This window comes from Rhipicephalus microplus, chromosome 5 (assembly GCF_043290135.1).
Source record: "Rhipicephalus microplus isolate Deutch F79 chromosome 5, USDA_Rmic, whole genome shotgun sequence".
Classification (NCBI taxonomy): Eukaryota; Metazoa; Arthropoda; class Arachnida; order Ixodida; family Ixodidae; genus Rhipicephalus; species Rhipicephalus microplus.
Window position 1 is genome coordinate 17072849 of NC_134704.1, and position 25888 is coordinate 17098736.

Genomic DNA, 25888 nt, shown 5'->3' on the forward strand with positions numbered 1-25888 from the left:
TTAACGATACTGGGCGGCCCCTAATTGCACTCCTGAAAGCGTGCCTTCTCAAAAAACATGGCCTGTCTGTGCACAGGTCAACGCTTGTTACTCCGGCACATGTAAAGGTTTTCAGACAGACATCGCAGAGTCTCAGTAGGAATTGCCTTCCAAAGATGAACCATAGACGGGCAAGGCCCGCGGGACTGACTTTACCGGTTGGAATAAAATTGTACAGTAAAACACATAGAGGCTTAGTGAAGTGCACGAGCCAAACCATGTCCCTCTGTTCGTATCTTTCTCTTGCATTCGTCATAGTTTTATAGCTACGTATTCTAATGCTCTAATCAGATGCTAACCAACTGACACAGATCAAGATATCGCGCCACACTCTAAGAAAAAAAAAACAAGCACGTGTAAATTTTTTCGATGAGCCTTGACTTGCCATGCATATGAGTATCTTTGAAAAGACATGTTAACTCTATTTTGAATGTCATGGCTCTCCTACAAGAGTATAATGATCTACAAAAAGAGTTAACGTCACTTTTTAAAGGGAGTAACATACGTGGCAAGTCAGAATTCACAAAAATAGTCAAATGACTGTTTCAATTCGTTTTTATTGTTATTGTGTAAGCCTGGTACTTATAGGGGCCGAATACGCGAAGCTTGTCAAGCGTGCTCGAGTGAATGAAAGAGCCCAATAGATTATAATAGGCGTAATGAGGCGTCCTATTTACGCCAATCTATGCAAGTAAAATGTCGTTTGCTTAATGGGCACTCGAACATGAAACATTTACGGGGGAATAGTAACTCTGTGAATGTCAGCGAATACACTTTGACGTGTTTTGTGCGACTTTTCTCGGCATATATAATTCACACACCAACTCCTACTGCGCTTTCACGCGCTGACGACGTAAAGAGCCTCGTCTGACGCACTACGTGAGACAAGGGTGCCAGAAATGAGCTCAATCTATCTCGCAAACTCGCAAAGCACAGGAAGTTGTGGTGGAGTTTCTGAAATACAGCACCACCCCGGGATGCGGTGGCGAGCACACCGCTAGATTCGTTATTATAATTGTTAAGTTCGTGCTCTCTTCCAAGTTGAAGGTGGCCGTTGGAAATTAATAAGATTAGAAAACGGTGCGCGAATAATTAGTGTTGTAATGCTTACTTAGACAGCGGTAGCGTATGTCACCGGATTTGTGTTCTGTTTTACACAAATTATTTTAAAGCAAAAATGGAACCGTGGTCAAGTACGCACTCATTGTATATATACGCCTTTTTTAGCCGACATTGGCACTTTTCCAGTACTAGCGCTGCTTGTCAGTAATTAATTTTATCGACGCCATATTTCGGCCAGTGGCGCTGAAAATGACCATTTCACAGTTTTCCCTAGGGTCTGCCTTGCTGAAAGATGTATCTATTAAAATAGTTACGCAGTCGCTTATGTATTTGCCAAAGACGACTCGACAGTAAATGTCATCGTCTTTTTTTTTTTTTCAGACAACTGTACACATTCGTTTCCCACGAAAGCTTTCTGTACGTAACGTGGTTTCGCACTGCCTCCAAGATCGGAGGCATCGGAAACGTTCTGCACCTTACGTGGTCTTGCATTGTCTCCGAGATCCGACAACCTTTGACCAAGCGACGATGTAACGTGAAGACGATACAGAGTCACCTCATCTTAGGCTAGCACACGGGAGGAGGTGGAGGCAGGATGGTCCACCCTAGTCACCTAAGGGTGACATCCATATAATAGGGAGGGGGCGCTGCGACATTCTCCCCCCCCCCTGAAGGGTAACCCTGCGCACGCCTGTGAACGTAATGATGACGTCCCGAACTGGGGAACCCGTGATGTCATGGCGACGTCATCGTATGATGATTTCTTGCTTAGCAGAGCACGGATTCAGTTAGGAAAAGAACACACGACAGCAAGGACGCTCCCTTGCAGTTAAGTTCATTCGAAAAAGCTTCACGCCAAGAAAGCTTATGCGCAGGCGCATTGACACTGTCCCAAAAAAGTTTTGCCATGTCACCGGCAAACCTGGCAACAATCTAAGATATATTGAAGAGGCATTTACTTAATCAGTTTGAAGATTTAACTGCTGCGAAGGAATTCTGTCTCCTTATCTTCAAGTGCACCGCAGGTGCACTGATACACGCGTCTGATGCAATCTTAATTAGGTCCGCCCCTAGAATTTGCCACACCTGCCCTTTTCTTGACTCACGACGCCGGCTTCCTCCAAGAGCGCTGTGCAACTGCACCTCCTGCAGCGCGTATAGGAAGGCGCGCTCCGTCATTCAGAGCCTTGATCGTAGCCGAGTGCTCCCTTAATGTATCGCTCAGGCATCGGCCCGTTTTGCCGGTGTAAGCTTTTCCACAATCGAGTGGAATCTTGTGGACCACTTCGTAGCACAGAGAACAAATGGCCTATTATGCATCTTTTCGCACGCTGTCTTCTTCGTTTGTTCCCCCGTAAGAGCACACAAACGTGGAAGCTTCAGGGGCGCCGTGAAGACGAGGTTTACACCGTGCTTTCATCCTACCCTCTTAACGTTGTGGAAAATGGTGTGAATCTATGACATAACGACATACACGTTGAGCCTCTGTTTTGGTGAAACGCAGGGGATAGTGCCAATCTGCTTAAAAATGGAGGATCCCATGGCAACAAGCAAGGTGGAAAGTAAGCCCAATGTTAAAAGGCGTGAAATCTGGTGGTCGAAGCTATGGCTGACCTTATGAGTGCATGACTTGGTGATGGCAGAGTTGATTGAGATCACATACAAAACAGTGCCAATGACGAGGGACAAGAGAAAGAAGGAGACAGACAGCGGCACTGTTTCGGGCGTTGCACACGGCGTAGACGTACATGACGACGATGACACATGGCTGAACGGTGAAACAATTAAAAGAGCCCAATGTACTATAAATGAAAGTAGCTAACGTGGTTGCTTGGGCGAGTTGGTACGACATGATTCACATAAAGAACAGCGCCAATAACGAGGGACAAGAGGAAGAAGGAGACAGACAGCGGCACTGCTGGTTGAGATCAACATGATGAAGCAACCCACCTTTTTACCATGCAATTCAGTATGATAGGAGCCGAAGGGCAAAATTCTGAACATCAATAGCCCCCCGCCGCGATGGTCTTGTGGCTAAGGTACTCGGCTGCTGACCCGCAGGTCGCGGGATCGAATCCCGGCTGCGGCGGCTGCATTTCCGATGGAGGCGGAAATGTTGTAGGCCCGTGTGTTTAGATTTGGGTACACGTTAAAGAACCCCAGGTAGTCGAAATTTCTGGAGCCCTCCACTAAGGCGTCTCTCATAATCATATGGTGGTTTGGGGACGTTAAACCCCACATATCAATCAATCAAATTACTTTCTTTGACCGCGTTAACACTGTCACCGATTTCTTGCATCACTCGCGTTGACACCGACCCCGACTGCCACTTTTCCCGTTTGATAAAGAATTTAAGGCTTCAGCCCTAAATACAAAGAAATGTTGGGAACGGGTAGGTACGTATAGAAAGAAAATAAAGGTGTGGTGTGACATGTCTTGCATGAACGAGCGGGTAATTCGTGAATTCGTGCATATCAACGTGTCCTCGATTTGCGCGCGCGTTTTGCGAGGAACTAATCACCACAGAGCGCATACTTTGCTCTTCGCGAATCTCTTATTTAAAAAAAAGGGGGGCAGAAAAAAAGAAGGCAAATATAATTCGGCGCTTCGAGAGTCTGTACATACATCAAACAAAGCGTCGGACATACGCTAATGAGGCGGCCGCCGATTAAGTTTGTGCTCTCCTCGTTCGGGATTCCAGGCATTAGCCGAGAGAGCTCTGGAGGCAGCTGAGCGCACGTTGCATGTACTCGTAAAACAAAACCTCCCCTTCGTCGGCACACGATTCGGCGACACTCTATACAGTGCACATGCCCAGCTTTTCGCGTTCCGCATGCACGCTCTTCGACGTACAGCGCGCCATGAAAGAATTCTTCGGCTGCCTCGGCGCGCTTTTCCTGTTTTGCGAACACGAAAGACCCGTTCTCGCCTCACTCTGCGTCACTGATACCGTGCCGCACTCTGGTGGCTGTAGTGACTCTGCAGGGGAATACAACGCTCACATTTTAACGGTACAAATATCATCGCGCTGTACGTGCACAAAGGTTTGGGTTGGTTATTTAGTTGGCTAAATACGAGACAAAGAAACACACAGCCCCGCTTTGCGTTACACTGTCCTGCCATATCACCCTGTACATATTCTATCTTTATTTTCTTTGATTGCTTCTTCCTTTTTTCTTATCACTACAATTACAAAATGTCAAGAACCCACAGCCTTACGGGCTCAAAGAGAGAACGTCAACTAAAATGTACCATAAAAGCAACAAATGTTTAATAAGTGAGTAGTATATCACAAAACAATGTTTACTGACAGAAAATAAGCTCGGATGAACGTTAAATTGAAGTGTACAGTGTAAAGCAGTGTGTTAGAGAAAATTATTGGCGAAAGCGGGGGAGGGGGTTAAACCCCCTGAAGTTATTCAATCGGCAAATATATATATATATATATATATATATGATTGATTTGATTGATATGTGGGGTTTAACGTCCCAAAACCACTATATGATTATGAGAGACGCCGTAGTGGAGGGCTCCGGAAATTTAGACCACCTGGGGTTCTTTAACGTGCACCCAAATCTGAGCACACGGGCCTACAACATTTCCGCCTCCATCGGAAATGCAGCCGCCGCATATATATATATATATATATATATATATATATATATATATACACGCATAAACACTTATGAAGGCTGGTTCAGCCCCCCCGTTTCTCCAATCATTACCTTACGAAACAAGATTACGGCTACACCCCTCTATGAAAGCATGAAAGTTTAACATAAACTACAAATAATGGCAACAAAACCTGCGGCTGCAGTTGATGAGATTTACTTCATAAGACAGTTGTATACACGCCAGTGATACTTCGTGGTGCCATACTCGCATAGCTTAGCACATTCAAAACAGCGATCACTTATAATGCCTGCTTCTATCAAAGGGCGCAGAAATTAATTACGATGATGTACTACAGTCGGCTCGCCTACTGATGTAAGCTAGCGAGTAATGGTGTATTATTCGGAAGATGCCTTTTGTAAGCTTTATTTATTCCATAGAAGAGTCGCGAGGCACAGTGGGGCAATTTGCGAATTGCGTTTGATCGCAGTTACAGCAGGCGTCGCCACCGGTGTCGCGGTTCCCACTCGGTGCTTCGTGGAATCCAGCTGCATCTCTCCGCTGGTGTGTTCGCCGCGGACTCCACGCGTAGACAACCCATTGCGCGCGTGTGTGAATGACGGCTTCGTAGGAATGCTGAAACAAAGTAACCGCTATCCTGGAAGAAATATTGAAGCAAGCGGGCTAGAACACCTGGCAGACGCAGCCAACACGATACGCAACACGCCCAACATAATATTAATAACCGTAGGGGTTTTACGTCCCGAAATTGCGATATGACTATGAGGGACATCGAGGTGAAGGACTCGGGAAAGGACAAATGCTGTTCTTTAACGTGCACCCAGTTCTAAGCACACAGGTCCTTGACATTTCGTTTCGATCGAAATGTGACCGCAGCAGCCGTGATTCGATCCCGCGACCTAAGGGTAACTAGTCAAGAACTCACGTACACCCAACATAGATCGGCGTTACTGGTGCAAATGTAATGCTTGGTTTCACTGGCCTGGAGAAGACGTCTCAAACTCACCGAAGACAGTGGGCTGCAGTCACACAATCAGGTCCCGCAAGAACCAGTGCAGTGAAGAAGGTAAAAACGGGGAGGTGGGTGAGGGGTTAGTTTCTTATAAATTATCAGCAAACATTTCTATTTGAAAGAAAACCTTTCCCACCTGCGGGCCATTTCTGAGGGATGTTTTGCGCCAGGATTACAACGAAATGCCGATACCGACCGCTAAAATGACTAAAAGCTGCATACCAATTCTGGAATAAAGCTTTTGGGTCAAGGTTATGCTTTAAGACAGAGTTGCCACATGAGAGGCCTCACTAAAACAATGCTTTAGACCTGCGTAACTCACAAACAAACCTATTAGGAATTTAGTTTTAGTATGGGGTCGAACACAGTCATGTGCAGGTAGAAACCTCTCGATTAAGGGGTTTAACGTCCCAAAGAGACTCAGGATATGAGGCACACCATAGTAGTAGGATCCAGATAATTTCGACCATCATGCGATTCTTAAACGTGCACTGACGTTGCGCAGTACAGGGGCCTCATTGATATTTCTACTCCATCAAAATGCGACCGTCGCACCCGTGATTGAGCCCAAGTCCTTCGGGTGATCCAATGTAATCCATCGCATGCTCGAGAAACTTAAGCTAAAGAAAATGATTTAGAGAATCTAGAAACCAAAAATTGCCAGAAACATGTGCTCTAATACATATGAAATTCATTAAAAAAGTCACAGCGTTGCCACAAAGGCGAAGCTATGAACGCGATAGCAACAAATCGGAAGGTCACGCGAAAAATGGCAAGCAGGTCGAAACATGTCCCATGTTTCTCATGCACAAATGAAGCACGTAACGTACTCACAGGTACAGATGAACGCGAATAAGCGTGTCTGAAAAGCGCGCCCTTTTCGCAAACGGAGACTGTGAAACGAGAGTAGTGACCTTTGTGGGCCCGGTAACTAACACAGAATCGTTCCGGTGAAAGCCCAAGGCGTACGATTCTCGCCACCGCGAGATAAGCGCATGCACGCGTGAGCGTCCAAAACCCGCCCCCTTCCTCGCGGAGCAAATATACGCGCCAGAGATGCGCGTCATGACGCGCGCCGCTGCGTCATGACGATCTGGCGACGCTAGGGTGCCTTGATGCCTTGATGACGCTAGGGTGCCTTGATCTGGCGACGCTAGGGTGCCTTGATGAGCGGGGGCGCGCGCATCGAGGCACTCTAGGCGACGCGTGCTCAATGCGCCATCTCACTGGAATGTTGGAAACACGATAGTTCCCTCGAGATGCCCATCGCCAGCTGTAAGTGGTAGATATAAATATCTTACCGTTTTAACCTTGAAGGAAGTGGTCCTTCGTAGCTCAGGGGGTAACGCCTCGCGCTCACAAGCAACAAGAATAGGACGTTCGATTCCACGTGCGGAATCTTTTCCTAGATTATCTTTCTTTCTTTCGTTTTCAAATATATATATATATATATATATATATATATATATATATATATATATATATATATATATATATATATATATATATATATATATACGGTGAATGACGGCGGCTCTAACGTCAGCGGTAAAATCCAGCCGAGAGTGTCCACGTATTTGGTGTCGCAATTAAAAAAAGTGGGGTTGTCTTCAGTGTGGTCTTAGTTAAAACGAAACGCTTCAAGACATTTTACGCTTCATACACGTGCTAGGCTATTAGTGGTGTGCACTCTGTTTCTCGATGGCCCCGCCGCGGTGGTCTAGTGGCTAAGGTATTCGGCTGCTGACCCGCAGGTCGCGGGTTCGAATCCCGGCTGCGGCGGCTGCATTTCCGATGGAGGCGGAAATGTTGTAGGCCCGTGTGCTCAGATTTGGGTGCACGTTAAAGAACCCCAGGTGGTCGAAATTTCCGGAGCCCTCCACTACGGCGTCTCTCATAATCATATGGTGGTTTTGGGACGTTAAACCCCACATATCTGTTTCTCGATGCAAATTGCAATGTTTATGAGGGATAAACGTTTGGTATACCTAATATACGTTAGATGTTCAATGCGTTTACAACAATTGAGAGAGAGAGAGGTTGAGGAGAGAAACAGACGCAATCTCTGCAGCCATAATTTGGAGCACGTTTAAAATTCACATGATTATTTACGCTTTCGCCAATATAACGACTCGAAGGCAAACGGAATCTCTTTTTTTTCAAAACTTCATTAAACCATATTTTATTCTCAGTTGATTGTATCGGTTTCCTTCTGCCCCAAGGTAATTTTACACTACCTCCGGTATTGGCTCACCGTTGACCAAGCTATGATGCCACGTAGTGACGCAACCAGATAAAAACACTATGTGATGCGACAACAACCTCACGATGACGTCACTAATTTTGGCAGCTGTGACGTCATGATGCCGTTTTATGGTGACTGACGCAGCCAACATACGCACCCAAGCAAAGGCCGAAAGCAATCCGTCGGTTCTGTGAACAGCTGGTGACGGCATCGTATATATATATACAATCCTACAAAAAAGGAATCATTCGACACTTTTTTTTGTTTTGCTACACATGTGACTTTCACATGTATGACTCACTGCAGAGAGGCACGGTGACTCTAGGTAAGGGTGCGGGAAGATGTTTAGCTCTCTTTAGAAAAACATGTCAACTCCCTTCTAGAGGGTCATGCATCCCGTGACTATCCTTTAAATCGAATCAATGCGTCTCTCCAAAAGGAGTCAGACACGTGAGAATCACATGTTTAGCAAAAAAAAAAGTAAAATTACTTTTCTTTTTCTGGAAGTGTAGCATCCACAGCGGCACAGAAATATAGTGACGCTATAGACGGAGAAACGAACGGCATTCCGCAGCACAGATTACCGCTCACTTCGTTTCGACACCACTTCCCGCGTTTTCGAGAAGAAAAAGAAGCGCTCAAACAACAGCGATTCCTTCAGTTTCTGCGAATCTTCCGCCACATCAGTTCCATTAGGCGTCGTCCCAGGAAAGCCACTCGTGATGAGCTTTAGATGGCTAAGTGTTTGCAACACGAGACAAAATTTTAAAAACAGAGAGAGAAAGAACGGCGACGATACATGAACGGCGTTCAGTATAGATACACACGCAGTTGTGAACTTTACACAAGAAGTCGATTTGCCGCAGAGTCGCGCAGATGTGCGGCCGTTTTCTATTATACGCTCTGCGTCACTGGAGCAGCATGGCACATGTTGGCAAATTTTCTATTTTCTTTTATTAGCTCTTGAAGTCGTTGGGCTTTCCGTTCTTGCATTGTGTTTTCTACAACGTGGTGCGCAGTTACACGCTTGGCTGCACAACTTCTAAGCCTGTGATTGTTCGCGGTTTTTATCCCGTCTGTACGTTCCTTATACGGTGCGCTTGAGTGTGCGAGCGCGCGCGTATAGCGCTTCGCTGGAGCTTTACAAATAAAGTTCATATTTCAAGACTTCTGGAGCCGGCACAACTTTTTAACACGGCGCAGTTGAATGCCCCGATGCATTACCACCAATAGATCGAGGAACGGCAAGAATTTTCATCGAATGAGTTTTTTTCTTCATTGCTTTTGTTCCTCTACAAAGCAATATTGCTTAGGCAATGTCGGTTCTCGCTGGCTGTTTTGCATAATTATGTCATTGTATTCCTTGTCGAATTCATGGTTCTTGTTTCTTTTAATCTTTTTGTACGCTAAGCAAGTCACGATGAGGCCACAGAATAACGAATTTGTGCGTTGGTGACTGAATTATTGATCGAAAAAAAATAACTAAAGCGGGTCGAAAATATCGCTTTCCTTGATGAGGCGGGTTAACAAAACGAAAATATATAGCGAGCGTCGATAGCAGTCAAGATGTTTGTACTGCTTGTATGAAACGAAAGGTTGCAAAATTTTCCTCCGCCGTTTTTGAATATCGCCCACAATGCTCTTCGCCGCCGATCGGTGACATAGTGATATCTGGTTTTACGTGCCATAATCACGATATTACCATGAAACACACCATATAGTGGGAAGGCTCCGGAAATTTCGACCACCTGGTGTTCTTTAACGTGCGCTGACGTTGCACAGTACACGGGCCTATTGTATTTTGGCTTCGTCAAAATACGACCGCCGAGGCCAGGATTGGCCCCACGCGTAGTTCTCCGGGTCAGTATACCGAACGCCTTGACCATTTCACCACGTAAAGACGGACAACGAACGGCATAAACGCGCGTTCTCTTTTCGTAGTAAGAGTCTGCGCAGACTGCAATATACTGCCGATATGTTGAAGACTAAGACGAACCGTATCCCCTGCGCAAGTTCCTGAAGCCCTGCGAAAGGCGTGTAATCGGTGCGCCGGAAAACGCGGTATGAAAAGTCTTCCAGCATCCAACAACTGCATAAACACAAACACGTGCGTTGAATATGCGCACCCAAATAGTCACATCTAGATGTTTCGTTGGTCAGGCAGTGGGTCAGGGAACAAACCAGTGTTAAGGATATCATAAGTTGAAATCAAGAAGCAGAAATGGACATGGGCCAGGCATGTACCACGTATAGGCAGGATAACCGCTGGTCATTAAGAGTAACTGAAAGAATTTCCAGAGTAGTCAAACGCACGAAGGGGATACAAAAGGTTAGTTGGGTCAATGGGATTGAAATGTTCGAAGGTATACCGTGGCTGCAGAAAGCACACGACCAAGTTGATTGGCGGATCATGCATGGGAGATGTCTTTGCCCTGCAGTGGGCGTAATGAGGCTGGTGATGATGATATATTTGGACCACACTCATTTGGCTACGTGTACCCAAGCTGTGCCACAATGGGTTTAGCTTTTGACAGTTGCATTACTTAAACACCTTTACACAGCTGTTACGTAAAAGGGAAGTACAGGTGTACAGGTCGAAATAAAATTTCAACGAAACGAAGCTCTTTCCGTAAACAAAACGTTATAGTGTTCTATTGTCGAAAAATAATGGATGCTCGTCTGTACCTGTACACTTTTCAGTTCACGGTGACAGTTAGACGCACGACTTTCGGGTAAAGAGCCCATTTGCGTATGACGACTCTCTACTTCCGGTGTCTCCCACGCGCGCGCACCTTTGAAGCTGTCATGCACTCGGTCGACCTTTCACGCTCTTTCGAAAGGTCGACACTTTCCGCCATTTTCTCAAAAGCGAACACATGGCAGAGAAAGGGCGTTTGACAATAACCAGCAACGAGCCTAATTCACGGAGGTCTTCGTTCGCGAGTGCTCTCTGTAATGGCCCGATGCCCTCGTTAATATGTCCAGCGTCAGGACTGGCCGGGATGTTTTCAGACGAACATTTCTATCGTTCCGATTTCATGCGATTGTAAATGCAGCATTTCTATTAAACTTTTAAACCAATATCAGAGATGGCGCAAAACGGTTTCTGTACAGATCACGCGCGACGATGATTTCCGGCTTACGAAAGAGTACGAGAGGCTGCATTACGATTCGGTAAGACAGTGGCGCACGCTTGTGTTTTTTGCACACAAAAAAACGAACACAAAAAGTATCAGGCATTGAAAGCGCATGTACTAAAAGAACCATGACGCAAATTATTCTGCATATCTCAATATTTAATCATAATAATCATTCGGTTTTAAAGTCCCAAAACCCCGACATGAATATGAGAGACGCCTTAGCGGGGGGCTCCGGAAATTTCGTTTGCCTAGGATTCCTTGACGTTCCTTAACACATGGACCTCTAGCATATTCATTTCATCCAAATACGGCCACCATCGGTGGTATTCGATCTCACAGCCTTCGGAGCATTAATGGGGCACTATAACAACTAGACCAACCCACCGGGTAATGTACTTACGTCGTTATGCTGGTGCTGGCCAAATAAGCAAACAAAAAATACAAAAAGAAACCAGCAGAGTCGCTCACTTGTTCGCAACTCTGAATGACTCATTACACGGTCGTTCTCAACTTTTCATCAGTTTATAAGTTATTCAGCCGCCTTCACAATGTTTGAGTCATACTTTCTCTGCGTAGAGGTCTCTTTGCTCGGCTTGTCCAAACAGTAAGCCAAATTTCAAAGTCTCACTTTTTTTTCTCGGTCCTACTTTTCCAGCCCTTCCTTAACCAATTTCGTTTGTCTCAGGCCCCCGGCATAAATCTTCCTCATCCCTTAGCCGATGCAGAGCATCCGTTCCTTCTCATTTAACGGTGGGGCGACCTCGGCTTTCGCTCGCCGACCTATATAAGCACCATGATATTCACCCCTCCTTGCGCGCTACAGGCACTCTTGTTACGTGTCACGCATCCGTCTTACACGCTATACATTTAGACATTTGACTCTCAAAAGATACTACGGTAAGTGATCCAATTGAGCTCAGCTGGCGGTAAGTTTTCACAGCGCTAAACAATTGAGACGAAACAGGAAAAATAAACACAAACTAGCGCCGACTTCCAAGTATTTGTTTAATTGGCGTCTAAGCAATGTTTATACCCAAAGCCTTTCAAAATACTAACAAAAGGACTTTTCAAACACACGTTCTCTGCTTGAGTGAAAAGTTATATAGTTTAAAAGAAACCAGATAAAAATATTTCTCTCGAGAAAGTGAAAAACAAATATGGTAATGCATTTCTTCTTCACGTTATCATGAGGTAATATGCTTCTATATTTTCTGTTTAATTTGAACGCTTTAGCAGCTTTTTTTTAGTAGTAGTATACACTCACAAGGACACAGTAGAATAATTAAGTGGTTTGCACACTACGACAATTCTGTTTAAGTAAATCTGCGGCAATTTCTTCACACGCCTATCGTCTCAGATGCGTGCAGTAAGTAATGGCTGCACCGCTTTCTCGTAAACCTTCCACTTTTTCAACTTCACTCTTACACCGTCTCCAAAAGTAACTCTACAAGACTCTAGCAATGACAGTAGTCATGAGCAGAATGAAAAAAAATGAGGGGTGACGATCTTACTTATGTCGTCAGCCCTGTTCACAGTTCATCGGAGAAAATCCATCAAACGTGCATATAGTGTTCAGGAATATATTTGCCCCGAGTTCAATGACCTCATTCGCTCTCAATAAGCCGAGTTCATGACGTCGCGTGCGTCATTAGTCGTCGTACGTCCACATTCACCGACCTCCGACCTATTCATAAATTTCCTGCGCAGACGTGCGTCGCAGCGAACGAATGAGAAATAAAAAAAAAAGAACACCCATACACTTATAGACCGAGCTACAGCCGGGCACTGATCGACGCACGCACTTTGCGGAGTCTCTTCGTGTATCGGCATTTTGTTTTTATATAGCGTTTTCAATGTTTTTTGAATGATTAAATTTCATGTTTTTTTTGTCCTTGGTGCTATGATTTTTGCTTGTAATTCTTTTCAGCGCAATTGACGAGATGAGTGCTTTCTGACGACTTGTCGAGGAGGATTCACGTGGTTTTGTAATAGAAAAAAGTCACAAGGTTTCTAGGACCCCCCCTCCCTTCTTTTTTTTTTTGCGAACAGCATTAAGAAGTCAGAATGCAAAACTGAGCCTCGAAAGAAGCGATGTTAAGCATTAGCTTTAGCGATGTTAAGCCTGACAAAAAACACATAATTCTACAAGCAGTATGAAATGTAATCTACAACGTTAAATGTGTGTGATTTTGCGTGAAGCCTGCTATGTGAAGCCTCCGGTATTGACTCCTTCGTAAAAAAAAAAACATGGGAGAATGTTCACCCGATGTGTGCGAATTATTGTGACAACAATAGATACATGTGTAAGGTTTCGAATATTCATTACGTGCTCACACCTGCAATCAATTACATATTTTGAACAACGTGACAGTTCCCCTTATAAGATTCAGTGTTTTTGTTTATTTACCTTATATTTATAGTCATTTGCGTTAGATCACGACCACACCTCTCCCAACCACTTGACTCTTTTGAACGTAGTGTTTACACGGAGGTAACTGTTAGTTTCAAACATATATTTCGTCGTTGTACTCGGTGGTCCAGTGCTATGGTGCTACACTGCTGACATGAGAGTCGCAATTAAAATCGAACCAGCCAGTCATGGTAGCCGATTTTTCGATGGAGGTGAAAATGCTCGATGCCCGTGTGCTTAGATTAAGGTGCACGTTAAAGAAAAACCAGATGGTCGAAATTTCCGGAGCCCTCCACTACGGCATCCCTTATGATCATATCGTGGTTTTTGGGGCGTTAAAAAATGAACCCCACCAATTATTATTATTATTATTATTATTATTATTATTATTATTATTTGTTGTTGTTTTTCCCTTGCAGTTTTCACTATATAGAGAGTTTTTTACTTCCTTATTCGCGGAGATAGTGCAAGATTGAACAGCTATTGTCGGAACAGAGGGTCCAACTGAGATTTAGACCAAAGCTCCATCTTGGAACCTAGTTCACTCACTCGCTCACTCACTCACTCGTCTCATCTCATTTGTCTTAAACGCTACTCCACCCTGCTTTCACACAACACGTAGGCCCCGTGTACAACCTCCCCCCACCCCCCTTTCTCTTGAAGATAGGACACTTCCCATCAGTCGATCAAACGTGGTGCCCGTAGCGTCACATTATACGACCTTCGCAGCTCTCTAGAAGACAGGCTGAGAGCGAATGGCGAAGGCGCCAAGGCCAGCGTAGGTTATATCTACCTTGTCCCACAGCGCGGGCAAACGACGAAAGGGCCCAGATTCGGTGGCCGTGTGTCTTTGTTTCTTGCAGCATTCGAGGCTAGCGGCACCACGCCGTCGACGTTATCGATCGGAAGGCGGGCGAGCGCGCGGAAGTGCCGAGCACCGGACGTCTTCATTTCCGCCGCGTGCTCTCGACGCACCTCGGTCGCAGGGGCGAGACACGCGACGAGGGCGAGACACAGACCTCGTGCTTTGAACGAGGCTATTGTGCGTAAAGACTTCACCTTCTGCACTCTTGGCCCCCGTTTAGAAACAACAAACCCTCCCTCCCTTTGCTATACGCTCTTCAAAAAGATGAGGAGCTTGTCGACTGCAAGCGGGCCTACGGAACTAAGAGACGAATCTTAGCGTTTCGTTCGTTAGACTGGTCGTTAATTGAGTCGTTCAGAATGCGCTCGCGTGTACAATCTAAATGAGCAAGGTGGGAAAGCGAAGGCAGGAATGAGAAACAATGCAGGACATTGATTGATTGACTAAGTAAATAATTAAGTTAGTGAGTGAGGGGGATGAGCGAGTGATTTTAGATACCCAAAGTGGCAAGAGTGCAGGTACCCTGAAACGATGGCCCGTATTTACATTTAAGAGACAGTAGGATTGGGCGTGTTGGTATAACATGATAAAGAGTGCATCCCCTCCTGTCGTTTGCGCTGTTAAGCATTCTGTACCGTATTCGCAAGCGCTCTTAGACTCGAAACTCGACCTCAAGGGATCCTTCGGACTTCTCGCGTTGCAGAAATCGCAATGCGAAACTGTCCTTAAGAGTTCCTTGAGGTCGAATTCGAGTCGAGGAGCATTTGTGAATACGGGTCTCTACTACGAGAGACGAACGCATGTATAACGGTGTCGCACGGCCACTTTTGACCACGATCAGACCAAATCAGGATCAAATTTGTTGGTCGCGATTGGCTCCTTTACGTAAGCTGCAGAAGGGAACAAATAACAGTTGAGAAATCAGATCTCGACCAGGCTTAACCGTGATCAGTAATATACCATGTGACCCCGATAAAAGTTACGTTTGACTCCCTGAGATTTCTAGAATTCTCACATATACCTCAGCACTCAAATGTATCGCACATATATACCTCAAACGTGTGCCTGCTTTCCATTATCGGTGTATGAACAATGCAACAAAATCTAATCGGACCAGTGACCTCACACTCTGTAGCGCAACGATTAGGTTTTTTTTAATGGCCATAGAGTACATATAGACGCACTACAGGACGAATTTGAAGTCCCTGCAGTGATTTCGGGAGAGGTCACAACGCCATAGCCCGGCGTAGTCGCAAAAAACGCACTCCGACGTGACCGACATCGAAAACACCATCATCCATCCAATTTCCGTGTGCGCCATCGTGTAAATCAAGTTGAAGTGAACATATGTGTCAAAAACTGAGCGAGCCACCCTCTGAACGCGAGATAAACTCAATACCTGAAGCATCATGGAATTGGCGTTCCGCGCAGACATCGATTCTGATTGATTTACGCTGCTCACTTGCTCGTTCTCTATCACACCTAGTCGAAGTACTATATAAATACACGAATCAACGCCACATGCAAGCAAAATAATAAAGTGTATTTGCGTTCCATCTACGTCCCATTTTTATGTCCTAACGCAACTTCACGGCAACTGCTTGTTAACATGCATGCTCGCAGCTCGCCAATCCCGGCGATGAGACGGGCCTTCGCTAGTATCACTGGGGAAGCACAAAAATGAAATTAATTGAAATGTGATGGCGCTTAACGAAACCGATGTCACAGGCATCTTTTCGTTCATAAGGGCTGTTGCCACTGTCAAGTTGTTTGTTCGTCCACTTTTATTCCTTACTATTTATGTCGTATTACTAAACCGCAGTTGAAAACTACAAATGCTGTCCTCTGTAGCCTCGGTCTCAGTCTCACTGTCTGTTGGCTTCATTCGGAAATGCTGATTGCTTCACAGAACAAAAGGTCTGTCCCACAAAACGACCAACAATTGGCACGTTGCTGTTTCTGACTTCACATTGTTTCTCAGCGCCTTGGCTACAACCCCATTCGCAATACCGTTTTTTTTTTACACTCGCCTGCCGTTCCATCTAATTTCCTTCGTTATCTTTAACATTGATTTCACTTATTTCTTCGCACTTTCTTTGCAGAATAAATCTTCATTTTCTCCATGGTGAAATCACCCTCGTAAATTCTCATTATACGGTAAAAAACAAAACAAAAACTTGAAGATTCAAGTTTTTTTTTTTCTGATCACCAAATGAGAATGTACGGAGGTAATTTCTCTTGAACATGGGAGCCGTCAAGTTCGTGACTCTTACAGCTCATCGTAACCACTAGATCTGGATTTTACCTTTGGAAACAATTTAGTTACCTTCCACGGCAATGCGTTTTCTTTTGGTTCCATCGAACCCCAAAAAAGTCAACCTTGTACTTATAAATAATAAAGCCATTCCGACCGTTCCAAATGCGACGACTGGCAAAGTAAACATTTCTAGTTTCTAGTAAAACGGAAAGGCGTGAGACTTGGGAACTTATTCATCATGGTCAGCGCACAAAATTAGACACACGAGAGAAGGAAACAGGACAAGCGCTTGTGCTGTTTCCTTCTCTTGTGCGTTTCATTTAGTGCTCTGGCTATCTAGAATTTCTAATTTCTTGCTACCCCAGTATACTGTTTGCTTGCCTGTCTGCTTTTCTTCTTCTAGATCGTTTCATTCCAGTGCATTTCATTTAGTGCACCAGCTACGTAAAATTTCTAGTTTCTTGCTACCTCAGTGTACTGTTTGCTTGCCTGTCTGCTTTTCTTCTTCCAGATCGATTGGCGTCACATTTTTCCGCTGCTTCAAGCGGAGCGTGAAGGAAATAGATAACAGCGCGATAATAACAACGCAGTTACCGAGAAAAGCGAGACTGACAGTGAAGTCCGCGTAGAAGAGCTCGGAGCCCCATGGCAACCGCCGCTCTGATCCCTCACAAGTCTCGACAGGAGTGGCCTTTGAGCACGCCCTTTTCGCGTCGGATCAAGCTGCGCGGATTAGGATATACCGTCGACGAGCGGATCGTTCCCGTGATTTCCCCCAAGACCGCGATGTTGTTGCACACGGCACCAACGTCAGTGCTAGCGCATGTGAAGTCCCGATCGAGCAGAGAAGTTTTGTCGGCTGCAAGCGCGAGCATGGGGGCAGAACAGCGATTGATTGATTTGTGGTGTTTAACGTCCCAAAACCACGCTATGATTATGAGAGACGCCGTAGTGGAGGGCTCCGGAAATTTTGACCACCTGGGGTTCCTTAAAGTGCACCCAAATCTGAGCACACGGGCCTACAACATTTCCACCTCCATCGTAAATGCAGCCGCCGCAGCTGGGATTCGATCCCGCGCCCTGCGGGTCAGCAGCCGAGTACCTTAGCCACTAGACCACCGCGGCGGGGCAAAGAGAACAGCGACGAACTTGGAGTCGGAAGCGAGGACGCGAAGCCTGTTCGAGTTGCGGCAGAGGGGTTCGGTTCGTGGAGACCTATAGAATAACTTATGTTTCGTAAGTTTTTCGCTGTCCTCCTCAGGTACGCTGACAATTTTGTTTAGTTTTTCTTTTTTTCATACATATAGGATAGATGCAGCGATTTGTGCCTATTTTTGTATCATTTTGAAAATTATGTAATGAACACATGCATTTCATCGCCATGATGTACTTTTAGTGCTTATTATTATTATTATTATTATTATTATTATTATTATTATTATTATTATTATTATTATTATTATTATTATTATTATTATTATTATTATTATTATTATTATTATTATTATTATTATTATTATTATTATTCCACAACTTCTGCTATTAATGTTGGAGCTCACACCTTCCCTTTGTTTGTTTGCTTGTTTTAGTAACTACTTGGCAAGGCACATACTCCAGCGCGACGTTAAGTGGACAAGGGGACACAAGCCTTAATAAATCTGTTCCACTGATCCTAAATATCAAGTCAAGCATTCACTGAAATGCTAAGCGTAGTTCAATCGATGTTTCATCTACGTCAGTGCCATCAAAGCTATGACATACGGCAACTGATTGAACTCCTCCGTGCAAATCTATCACTTTGTAGAACTACATAGAAACGGAAGGAAGGATGCGACGCAATGGCGTCACAGTGTGTGTGGAAAGAAGGGGGGGGGGGGAAGCCATACACAACTGCTCGCGACCCATGCGCCACCTGCGTACGACCTCGTCTGGGGAGAGAAAAGAGTCACGCAGCTCACGATGATGTTTTCGGCAGTGTCTCAAAGCTCCCATCATTGTAATTCACTGTGCGCGGCGAAACATCAAATCACGACGTCACTGATCGATTCTCCGATTTGGGCGTTGTCAACCTGCGGCACTTGTTCCGCGCTGTAGTACAACAGAATGACGACTGCAGACGCCGCAAGGCGCAATCGTTACAAGAACCTCCTTAAGACTCTCTGTATAGCTTTTATTTTCTTTTTTTTTTCTCTGTAAGAACGCGTCGACGTATATTCGCGCACGAAAGAAACAAAGTAAAAACACGGGTTTACGCGAAACAAAGCGCAAATCAAAATGAACCAGTTCCAAATGAACAGCCATCAAAATGAACCATAAACGGACTGGAACATCCAGCTTTTGCGTGTGTTGGAGGGGCGGGGGGGGGGGACATTACGTACATGCGTGTGTCACCAGCCCTCCAGACCATGCGCTCGGTTTTCTGTGAGAGGTGGGGGCGGAGTACCCCTTTGTTTTTCGGAAGGTTTTCTGTGAGGGAGGGGGGAGCATTCCTTTATTCTTCGGGATCGCCTCCCCTTGAAAACATTACGAGCAGAGCGCAGTGCAAATACGAGGGCGCCTACCCTGTACGCACGTCTACGCTACAGACACGGCATTACGCGGAGAACCTTCATAATCACCTTTTTTATATAAAGTCAGTATTACTGAGCCGTTTTTGTTATATCTTTCTTGCACCGTATACAATTCAAGATCAACATCATGGGTACGCATATGATTCGCGGTTTGCGGATCTCCTTTTTCGACCACTTGCGGCCGAAAGCGTTCTTGTTCGACCATTTTCCGCTTCCTGTCTATCCGCGCATACAAATGCGGAGAGACAGAGCGACGCACGCGCCACCTGCACGTTCGCGCGCGCAGAAAACACATGCTTCGTCGCTCAGTCGGCCGCGCCAAATGCATCGCGTTTACAAACGCACACACCCCGAAACCGTTAAATCACGCCGCGCTGCTCGCGGGGATCACGTGACTCAGGCCGTGCGCATCTGGCAGCCGGAGACCGTGTATATGGAACCCCGTTGTCTCGACGATCGCATATTTGGGTCCGTAGAAGGAACGATCACATCTGCTTCCTATCGATATGATATGTGGAGTTAAACGTCCACTGCGGCGTCTCTCACAATCATATTGTGGTTTTGTGACGTTAAAGCTCAGATAAACAAAAAATTAAAATCCGCAGGGTCGTCACTATCGTTAACAAACTCGCCAAGCACCGAGTTCTATAATTATTTATTGGGAGAATTCGCCCCTGGCTGGCAAAAGGAACACACGAAGTACAACCAAATAACGCTTAGAGAGTCGTGTACGTGGCTCGCCAGGACTACCCGAAAGGAGTCAAAATATTTTTTTATATTCTTGTTTGTTAAACGTGTATCTCGATTTCGTCCTTAACTGATTCAAGAATTCATCGGTTCTCTCTACGAGAACAAGTAAACACGAACTGCGGTAGCTTCGGGCTATTTTGATTTGATGATAACTGCGTGTTGGTTGGTTTGGTGTGTTTAAAATAATTTAACGTCCCAAAGCGTCTCGGGATATGAGAGACACCGATAGCGAAGGGCCCTGGATAACTTGTTCCAAGTGTGGTTCGTTAGCACGCACTGACAACACGTGAAACAGCAAACCGCAAACCGTAGCTCAATGTGGACATGCAGAATATCTATATATACTGAAGTAGGGCATCGGTATACAGGCTAGTTGGTATACTATATTGAATTTGCGTAGAATTCAGAAAAGAACGAAAGGACAAGTATTTGACGATTACGAGTGGTGTGGTTTGCTAGGAATCGCACTGACACCACAAGAGTGATAACTGAAGCAGGCTTAATCGCAGCAGGTGATTTAGCGTACCGCTATTTGCGTTAGTAAAAAATCTCATATGTGCACGTGTCCGGATAAGGATGACTTCTACGCTTCTTGTAGGTTTATCGATTATCATGCAATGTGATGTTGGTTTTAGTTAATGTTTCGGGGCGCATTTTATATAGTGCTCATAGCTATATATTCAAACAGGTTACGACTTCGGTTAAGCTAGCAGCGTATCCTTCACTTATGTACGGCCAACTCTGGAATACGTAAATTTTATATGACACCCCTCGGAAGTTATTGGGCTAATAAAAATGCTGAAAAGAGTGCAGAGGAGAGCCGCTAGGTTAATCTTTTCAAATTACTTCTCGAAAAAATCAGTAACAGAAATGGTACGTCCTCTGGGACTTTTCACTTTGTCGGATTGTCGAAAACTGGCCAGGCTTAAGTTCTTATTACTACTGTCAAAAAACCAACTAAATATTGATTAAGATTTATATTTAACACCACGCAGAATGGTAATTATGAGAATAATTAATGAATATACATATGAAGTACTTCATCAACGCCTCAACATTTAATCAAATTCATTCCTTCCAAAAACTATTCGACAATAGAATACACTATCTTCACCGCTGCTTTAATGTACTTCAGTGGTGAGCTTCGAATAAGGGCTCAAACAATATTTCGCTCAGTCGGAGATAAACGATTGACGGATTGACTTTACTATGTTAATTTTGAATTTTATAACTCCTGCTATGTTATCGTTGTGAAGATTGGAAATGAGTTCACTGCTGCATTGAATTACATTGTATTCCTGTGTATTGTATTTTATTGTACGTGTCCTATTATTGTTATTGAAGTGTAGTTTAGTATAGTTATTGTGTTAATTGTAACCCACACCTTTAACAGCCTAAGGGCCAACAGTATGCTGAAATAAAATAAAATATCAGCCGTGAACCGAGCCAGCTATATAGTACTCTATATACCAAACTTTTCTAGTACAAACTTTCTATACACTGCGTTCTCCTCGTTCAGTTTTTCAATCGACAATTCACCGAGGATCGTTCTAAGCTTAACACCAAGCCAGGGAAAATGCAATAATCGCTTAAATTTCGTCGATTACTTCAATATAACGTCTACCGAAATATATCCGTTAATTTTGCTTACCTTTTCAGTTATGAGCTTCGCTCTCATTACAAACGTCTTACAAGCGCAAAATAAAATGCAACTGTGCTACCCCAATAATCAGGGCTCGCTCATCCTATATTAAATATACGCTGGCACCACATGATCAAACATCAATTTTGCATAATTAATGAGTTTAATCGCTGCTTCATCGACTGCGGTTTCAGTTGCCACGTCCACCTCGAGTAATGATTTTTTTCTCAGTCGATAGCTTAGGTGTAGCCAATGTAGCGAGGGCGCGAAAGAGCTTTGTTTCTCGTACTTAGCAAAATTAAGCATACTTTTGTATGCGTAAGACAAGAGGGGAGAAAAGATGTTGTACAACCTATCTGATATGAGACTATAAATTAACTCCACACACACACGCGCGCGCATATATATATATATATATATATATATATATATATATATATATATATATATATATATATATATATATATATATATATATATATATATATATATATATATATATATATATATATATATATATATATATATATATATATATATATATATATATATATATATATATATATATATATATATACGACCTACCTATCTGATATATACGACGAACCTATGACCTTAGGTCGTAGGTTCGATTCCTGCTCACGGCTGGTTATTTTTCACCCACTTTTCTTTCTTCTTATTTACATTCCATTTGTTCTAATAACTTCCCCTATACATTCCTTGGCATTATTGTCTGTTATATCTCATCATATATATATATATATATATATATATATATATATATATATATATATATATATATATATATATATATATATATATATATATATATATATATATATATATATATATATGTATGAAAGTAGATGCGCTTTCACATAACAACTGTTTATTGTGCCGACGTTTCGACGGGAACCCCGTCTTTTTCAAGGCATTATGCCTTGAATATATATATATATATATATATATATATATATCAACATTAAAAGCCGACTTTTATGTCCCCTGAAAGGCAAAGGCCTCTTTTAGCAGCCTCCAGTTTACACTTCAGTAGAACTTTGGATGGGCCTAGTTCGTACATATCTTTTAAGGAGAAAACATCCGCGCAAATCAAAAAGCACTGGTGCACAATCATTGGTGCATAAAGCGCTATTTATTGTCTCTTACATTCTTTCTGGTGTGTCTAGGTTTGCGCTGAAGTTTTCTTCTTAAGTCTTACTTACACTATAGGTTGAGCGAGCTGATTTTACGTACTCTCTGCAAATTTATTTACTTTCGTGATCATCGTCCAACCACCTGCCATTAACTCCACTGCGTTTTCTCATAACCTTGGTGTAATGTCTACTGCTCTTTTGTCACTTCCCGAGGCCAGCCGAGGTTTAACGTCAGCCAGAATATCAATTGCACCTGCCCCGCCACGGTGGTCTAGTGGCTAAGGTACTCGGCTGCTGACCCGCAGGTCGCGGGTTCAAATTCCGGCTGCGGCGGCTGCATTTCCGATGGAGGCGGAAATGTTATAGGCCCGTGTGCTCAGATTTGGGCGCACGTTAAAGAACCCCAGGTGGTCGAAATTTCCGGAGTCCTCCACTACGGCGTCTCTCATAATCATATGGTGGTTTTGGGACGTTAAACCCCATAAATCAATCAATATCAATTGCACCTGTTTGTACTGCGATCCACTCCACTACCTTCCCGTCTGTCATCCTATGTTCGTAATGCTGTGCAGTTTTCAACTTCTTCATTGTTCGGTATAAATATAGCAGTGAACAGTCAGCTTACAGATATAGTGGCAGACAATGCTTTTGAAATATAATTTAGTTTCTTTACAAATGCACAATAGTAAACCATTCAGTTTTCTTCTCCTTCGTGCTACACAGCACGTTTTAACATGTAAATTATTACTACATAATTATTAATTCATACATTATTTATATATTAGCGTAGACGCTATAAACACGAGCCAAACACTATTCTAAATGTTCACATGTGCATTACAACTGTCGAGCACGTGATTCTAAGAAAAGAAATCGTTGAACGATACCATTACAAACCGATGGTTAATTCGGCGTTAACGAAAAGAAAAACGATTGCAGGACACACTTGGAACTACGCAGTGCAGCATTGACGCTTCGTACAGTGCTGACGGTTGAGAACTATATTATTCAGCCCCTATGCAATATCGTGCATAATCATGCTAATCACATATGGGATGCAAGCGCGTTTGAAAGCACCATTAGTATACAGTCAGACCATGCTCGTCGATAAGCTTTCGAGCGAAAATATCTTGCTTAGAAGATAAATCTCGAGCCACAACATGGAGTACACGTATTATGGTCCTTACCTGGCGGTAATATAAAGCAACAAGGTGAAAATAAGGCATTCTTGTGTTGTTTCGAAGCTGTATTTCGCAACACCGCTGCTCTTGTGAAACCATGCTGCTCCATGAACTACTTGCCACCACCCATCTCTTCCAGTCCCTTCTTATTGAATTATAAACGATTTCTGATGCATTGGTGCATGGGTCGGGCAAATTATAAACAATAAATTATTGGACAAGTTTCCAACACTTTGAACGAATATAACTGCTAGTTAACTCTGGATGTCGTCGGGGGTCGGGTACACAATGGTCTTTAAAAAGCAGCTTTTCTAAACAATAGCTTTGAAGAAGATAAAAAAAAAGAAAGTGAGCACGAGATCGAAAAGCAGGATGCACTTGCGACGTCTAGTATACGAAGCCCTGCTGCCTAGTGATGTCATTTCCGGGCGGACACACTCATGTAAAATAGGCTTCGGGGGTTCACCATCAGAGTGATAAGAAAACGAGAGCCCTTAAAAGTTCACTGTTGACTTCAGCAACGTGAAGGCCGGACTTGATGGTTGGGATGATTGCGAAGAATCATACCTGTTGAAGGCATCGCGTTCCTCAATCCCACAGATTCCCAGTTGCCAAAAATATCCTCTAGGCTAGAAAATCAAAACCCAGCACTTTAACCTGCCGCTAAGGTCCCGTAGTTCACCTTAAACACTGTAACGACGCGCTAGACACTTTATGATAGGATACGTTTGTATATTGTACGAGAAAAATAAGTATTGTTAGATTTTTCTTATATTTTGAAAGGCATACGCTGGCTCAACTGTGCCCTTAAGGTGGTGTCTGAACAGCCTGTTTGCTAACACTGGCATCAGCGGGCAAGTGAACAGATCCGCAGAAATCGACTCGCAAGGCCTCTGGTAAATCTGTCCCGGCAACAGACCCCCGGTCTGGCCACGTACTTTGTATGTACCAGGCCAGACCGGGGGTATAGCGCAGGCGCAACGAAGCTCGTAGAACACCCGTCAGCCTCCGCGCAGTTAGGCTTAGCCTTCGTGTAGTGCGCCTCGATTGCGCGTTCTTACAAGCACATCCCTAGTCACCGCCACTGCATCGCCTCCGTCGACGACGCGTCGCACGAGGCAGCGAAAGAGGGACGCCTGCACGGGCGACGCGATGTCGGACAGCTGCTCGCTCTTCTACGGCGGCAAGCGTGCTGCCCCTTTTTGGTGTTCGCAGCAGCGCGGTAATTCACGCGCGTCCATGTAAGCGTTGTTTATCACTGCTTCGCAACAAGGTTCAACGTGCTATTGAGCGCGACGCGAGATCTTTAAACTGAGCCGGTCGCTACAGACGATGTGTCTCAACAACGCGAGCGTGACAGTAACTTCGCTTAGCGCTTAAAAGTAGTCAGGAGAAAGCACACTTACAGGTTGACACGCCGGCAGTTCGTCTGCCCCGCAGAGCTTGACGGCAGTCAGGAGAAGGAGCCCGAGCGGGCTGACGACAGCCAACAGTGACGCGCTGGGTAGCATCTCCGGCGAAAAAGATCGCGTATTCGCGTCGCCGGGCAAGCGCACACGATGTGGTGGACGAAGCTGGCTCGGGTCGGCGGTGAACGATCACCCGCTGGCCATGGTGGTCGCGATGAGGTCCTCTACTTTTTTTTCTGGTCGTTTTGTATCGCGTGCTGTGCGGGCCCAGCCACGTAAAGGGTCCGCTGCGCTCACAGCGGCACCACGGCGACGGTGCCGGTGTGCGGGCGGCGATAGTAGCGCCGCTGCGCTGGCCTCGGAGACGGAGGAAACTGCAGCGGCGGCGGCGTTCTCGTCGCTGGCAGCGGCGACGGCTGTCGCCGATGCGTGTGCAATAGGAGAGCTGGAGTCAGCGTGCGGGTCGCAATCCTTCACCAAGAAACAACCCATGTTTCAGAAACGAGTGCACTGAATGG

The 25888-nt window shown here is 44.6% G+C and overlaps 1 protein-coding gene across 2 annotated transcripts in view; it reads right to left on the minus strand.

The window, feature by feature from the left end:
• LOC119174943 (endosome/lysosome-associated apoptosis and autophagy regulator family member 2-like) overlaps window positions 1–25669 on the minus strand; it is a 51289-nt gene extending 25620 nt beyond the window's left edge. For both annotated transcript variants that reach the window (XM_075894921.1, XM_037426084.2), the window contains exon 1: window positions 25368–25669. In XM_075894921.1, the coding sequence (XP_075751036.1) occupies window positions 25368–25472 (105 nt within the window). In that variant the 5' untranslated portion in view covers window positions 25473–25669. The remainder of the gene's footprint in view (window positions 1–25367) is intronic.
• Between the last annotated feature and the right edge of the window lie 219 nt (window positions 25670–25888).